At 48.8% G+C, this 4,023-nt stretch overlaps 1 protein-coding gene across 1 annotated transcript; it reads left to right on the top strand.

Moving 5' to 3' along the window:
- The first annotated feature begins 247 nt into the window (after positions 1-247).
- LOC117864243 (uncharacterized) lies at positions 248-3,695 on the top strand. Its single transcript, XM_034748276.2, has 6 exons — positions 248-1,071; positions 1,165-1,336; positions 1,578-1,760; positions 1,848-1,931; positions 2,625-2,706; positions 2,797-3,695. The coding sequence occupies exons 1-6, from the start codon at positions 803-805 to the stop codon at positions 3,234-3,236; spliced, it is 1,230 nt and encodes a 409-aa protein (XP_034604167.1). The 5' UTR covers positions 248-802; the 3' UTR covers positions 3,237-3,695.
- The last annotated feature ends 328 nt before the right edge of the window (positions 3,696-4,023 follow it).

The raw sequence follows: 4,023 nt of genomic DNA, 5'->3' as shown, positions 1-4,023 counted from the left end.
CCGGCCGGCGGTCAGCCGTCTGAAACCTTCTTTCCCTTGACCCTCCCCACTCCGGCCGTGTCCGGCGTGGCGGTCGCCATCAAGGAAAACGAGGGCGGACGGAAGGGGACGAAACCGAGTGAGTGATGGTGCGGACCACCGCCCTCCGTCCACCGAAAAAAAAAAAACACACGAGGGCCTCGCGACTCCACCCACTACCTCTCCTCCAGACCACTTCGGCACAGCTATATGAGCTCCGCCCCCACCCGCGGATCCCCACGCCTCGCATCCCCTCCGGCTCTCCCCATCACAAATCCCGCCCTCTCCCTCAACCCGGACTTGTCTTCTTCCTCCTACCGATTTCTTCGTGTTGCGAAATTTCGCCAGCTTTCGTGTTGGCGCGGCCCGACGCCAGGGGACTCCATCCTCTTATCCCCCACACGCATCCCCCGCCACACGTTCCGCGCCTCCACCACCTCGAATCATCTCCACTCGTCTCCTCTGGATTTTTCCGCCCGGATTTTTCCCTTCTTGGTTGCGCACTGGGTGGTACTCCGAGAGTCCCCAACGAGGGAGTGGTGAGACGAGAGAGATTCTGGTGTGCCTCAAGTGCCCCAAATCCTATACCTAAAACTCTTTTCCAGTATCATCGATTTTTTTTGCGGGGTGAATTCGTTGGGAGTATCGGCCAATTCCGAGCCCTCGCGGCGGATTGCTCGGGGAACGGCCGCGTTCTCGAGGGTTCCGCGGCGAAAGATTGGATCTTTAATTTAATTTCCCGAGGATTTTCGCGGCGGCGGATTCCACAGGCTGCCGGGCGGAGATGTCGGCGCTCGTCGATCTGCTGATGGGGATCTTCCGCCAGCAGACCCTCGGCGGCGCCGCCCTGGAGCTTGCCGCGCTGGCGGCTCCGCTCTGGGTCGCCGCGCTCGTCGGCCTGCTCGTCGGATGGGCGTGGCGCCCGAGGTGGGCGGGGGTCGTCGTCGGCGACAACGCCGCCCAGCAGGCGGCGCAGCTTCCCGCTCTGCCTCCCCCGCCGGCGCGCGCCACCGCAGGGGCCTCTCGCCTCGAGGCAGCCGCGGTTGTACCAAGGTGAGGCGTCCGCTCATTCGTTGGATGCGCTCGTGCTTTCAATTGTGCCCTGAATTCTCTGTAATAAAGGATGTGCTGTGCTGATGCCTGCAGAAACGCGGTGGCTCATGTGGCGCCGGAGGAAGAGCAACTGGCAGTGAACACCGGTGACTTGATGCACCTCTGGCGGCTCGTCGAGGAGAAGGATGGTGGCCCGTCGTGGATTCACATGATGGACCACACTCTGCCGACCATGAGATACCAGGCTTGGCGGAGAGACCCACCGGTATGTAGCAGTCTTTCTTCAAACATTTTAGCTAGAGCTCATGTGAGGCTTGAATAAGTTTAGAATTGAAGAATTTTGGATGTAGAAAGATTGAATTTTACTTAGAAAAGTTATATGGCAAATTTTTCTTATGATCAGCTCTACTTGAAATAGATATGGATGGGTTCTGCTTCTACTACTGTATTAGGTGTATGTGAGATGCTAGAACTTACAATTGATATGGTTTGCTTCATTGTTCCAGAATGGTCCACCGCAGTACCGCAGTAGCACTATCTTTGAGGATGCCTCGCCAGAGGTTGTGAGGGATTTCTTCTGGGACGACGAGTTCCGGATTAAGAACAGCTGGGATGACATGCTTCTTCAGCACGAGACACTGGAGGAGTGCAAAAAGACTGGAACCATGGTTGTCCGCTGGGTCAGGAAGGTGAGTTATTTACATAATATCTCCAGTGCTAATTATTAAGATTAAAACTGTGGCAAGTTGCTTAAAGAGAATGGTTCTCCTGTGCAGTTCCCATTCTTCTGCAGTGACAGGGAATACATCATCGGTCGCAGGATATGGGCATCTGGAAAGACGTTTTACTGTGTGACCAAGGTATGGTACAAAATAGCTTAATCTGCTAAATATACTTGTATAAATAAATTTATGTTGCCTATGATTGTGTTTACGCCCATATCCAACATTCAGCAATCCTTGTACTCAGTAATAACTTTGAGCTGGAACTACATGAAGAGTGACCATTTAGTGTAGCGATTCTTTCTATAGTTGAGTATAATGTGTTACGACATCACTTATATGCTGTCGGAAGCTTATGTACCTGAGCCATCAGGTCATTTGCAGTAGGGCGAACCAAACCGCTTTGAGCCTTGGTATCTAGGTTATCCTTTGTTCCCAAACCATTCCACACCAGTGGTTGAGATGCTTGTCCCACTAGGAAAATCATTAAATTACACTTTCAGCCTTTATTTTTGAAAGAGGGGGGGGGGGGGGTTTCAGGGCTCTGTTTTTGCCCACAGATCATGGTACTATAGTTGCACATGAAAATGCCATGGTTTTATCTTTTTTGTGAATTTATACCTGAGTGCAAGCTACCCTTTTTCTGTCCTCCACCTACTGATTACTGGAAAAGTACTAGGAATTCTTTTTGGATTTTTTTTTCTACCTAGAATCTCCCGTGGGCATCTTTTGTCATCTCAATTTGCAGATTACAATTGCATGTTAAAATGTTTCTTTAAGCCTGTAACTAGGTTGAACTAGGTGATTAAACCTCTCATGTCATTTTTTCAGGGTGTGCCTCGTCCCTCTGTTCCAAGACAAAACAAACCTCGCCGCGTGGACTTGTACTACTCTAGCTGGTGCATCCGTCCAGGTACAACAGTGTTCCGTAACAGTTATTTGCAACATTTGCAGGATACCAAATAAGTCGAGCGAATTAACTCAACTTTTTTTTTTCTATCAGTTGAATCAAGAAATGGTGATGGTGCGATGACTGCATGTGAGGTGCTCTTGTTCCATCATGAAGATATGGGGATTCCGTGGGAAATCGCAAAGCTCGGCGTCCGGCAGGGGATGTGGGGCTGCGTCAAAAGGATTGAGCCTGGCCTTCGGGCATACCAAATTGCAAGAACTGCCGGAGAGCCTATTTCAAAATGCGCTGCCATGGCACATGTCACCACCAAGTTTAATGCTGATCAGCTCGACACAGAAGACAATACCATGGCCAGTTCATCCAACAACAATACAGAGGTTGAGAAGCCAAAGCACTGGGCAAACAACATACCCAAGGCTCTCATGGTAGGTGGTGCCGTCGCCCTGGCTTGCACCTTTGACCGTGGATTATTAACCAAGGCTGTCATATTCGGCACAGCAAGAAGGTTTGCAGGGCCAGGAAGGCGGTAGTGGATGAAGCTGATCACTGTAGAGCAATAATGTGCTTATCATGTAGCGAAGCTATGTGTGGAAGTGTCCTATGAAATCCTTTTTTTGTAGCAATGCATAGCGGAGGCCAGAGGACAGGACGCAAGTCATGCCTTATATAGTTGTTCAATCTAGATCTCCTCATGCTGCAGTTAGGCTAGTCTGCTGATATTAGGTCAGTTGAGAAAATAGATCATGTGCATTGCGCCAAGGAAAAGAAGATCTAGCGTGACAAAGAAGTATCTGTAAGCAGACTAGGGCATACTTCTGTTGCTGCAGTTTCAGAGGCTTAGAGCCAGCTGGTTAGGTTAGAATTATAGCATTATGAGATAGTGTGAAGAGTTGGGAAAGAAAACAGTTGTATGGTGTACTATGTACAAGGTTCAATGGTTCATTCAGAGGTGCTATAAAATACAGTGCTATCTATTTAGCAGTTGATAACGAGAATTCTCGCTTTTGTCGCTATGGCATCTTTATTGTTTTCCCCTATGGATACTGGATGTTGACCTATTGATATTTGCTGCTGAATTTTCTCCATAGAAATATGTATCCACTGTTCTGTGTCCAAATACACTGTATTTTTCTAACTTATTTCTTCAACTTAGGCAAGTTTAAATTATTGATACATTCATCATGACTTCTCCATGTCACATGACCGGAAGTATAACTGGCGTATACGAAGTGGATTGGTTCATGTGAGAATGGTAGGTGCTTGACGTGTTCTCCCCAAACAACTTTATTGCAAGGGCATTGCTAGTCCATCCTTTCT

Source organism: Setaria viridis, chromosome 7 (genome assembly GCF_005286985.2).
Source record: "Setaria viridis chromosome 7, Setaria_viridis_v4.0, whole genome shotgun sequence".
NCBI lineage: Eukaryota > Viridiplantae > Streptophyta > Magnoliopsida > Poales > Poaceae > Setaria > Setaria viridis.
Note: the sequence above shows the minus strand (reverse complement) of the source record. Positions and strands in the feature narration are given on the sequence as shown.

Bases quoted from the DNA above. Each gene is read 5' to 3' on its own strand.
- LOC117864243 (XM_034748276.2), top strand. From the start codon at position 803: ATGTCGGCGCTCGTCGATCTGCTGATGGGGATCTTCCGCCAGCAGACC. The intron at 1,072-1,164 runs GTGAGGCGTCCG...TGATGCCTGCAG, and splicing joins GCAGCCGCGGTTGTACCAAG to AAACGCGGTGGCTCATGTGG. The intron at 1,761-1,847 runs GTGAGTTATTTA...TCTCCTGTGCAG, and splicing joins TTGTCCGCTGGGTCAGGAAG to TTCCCATTCTTCTGCAGTGA.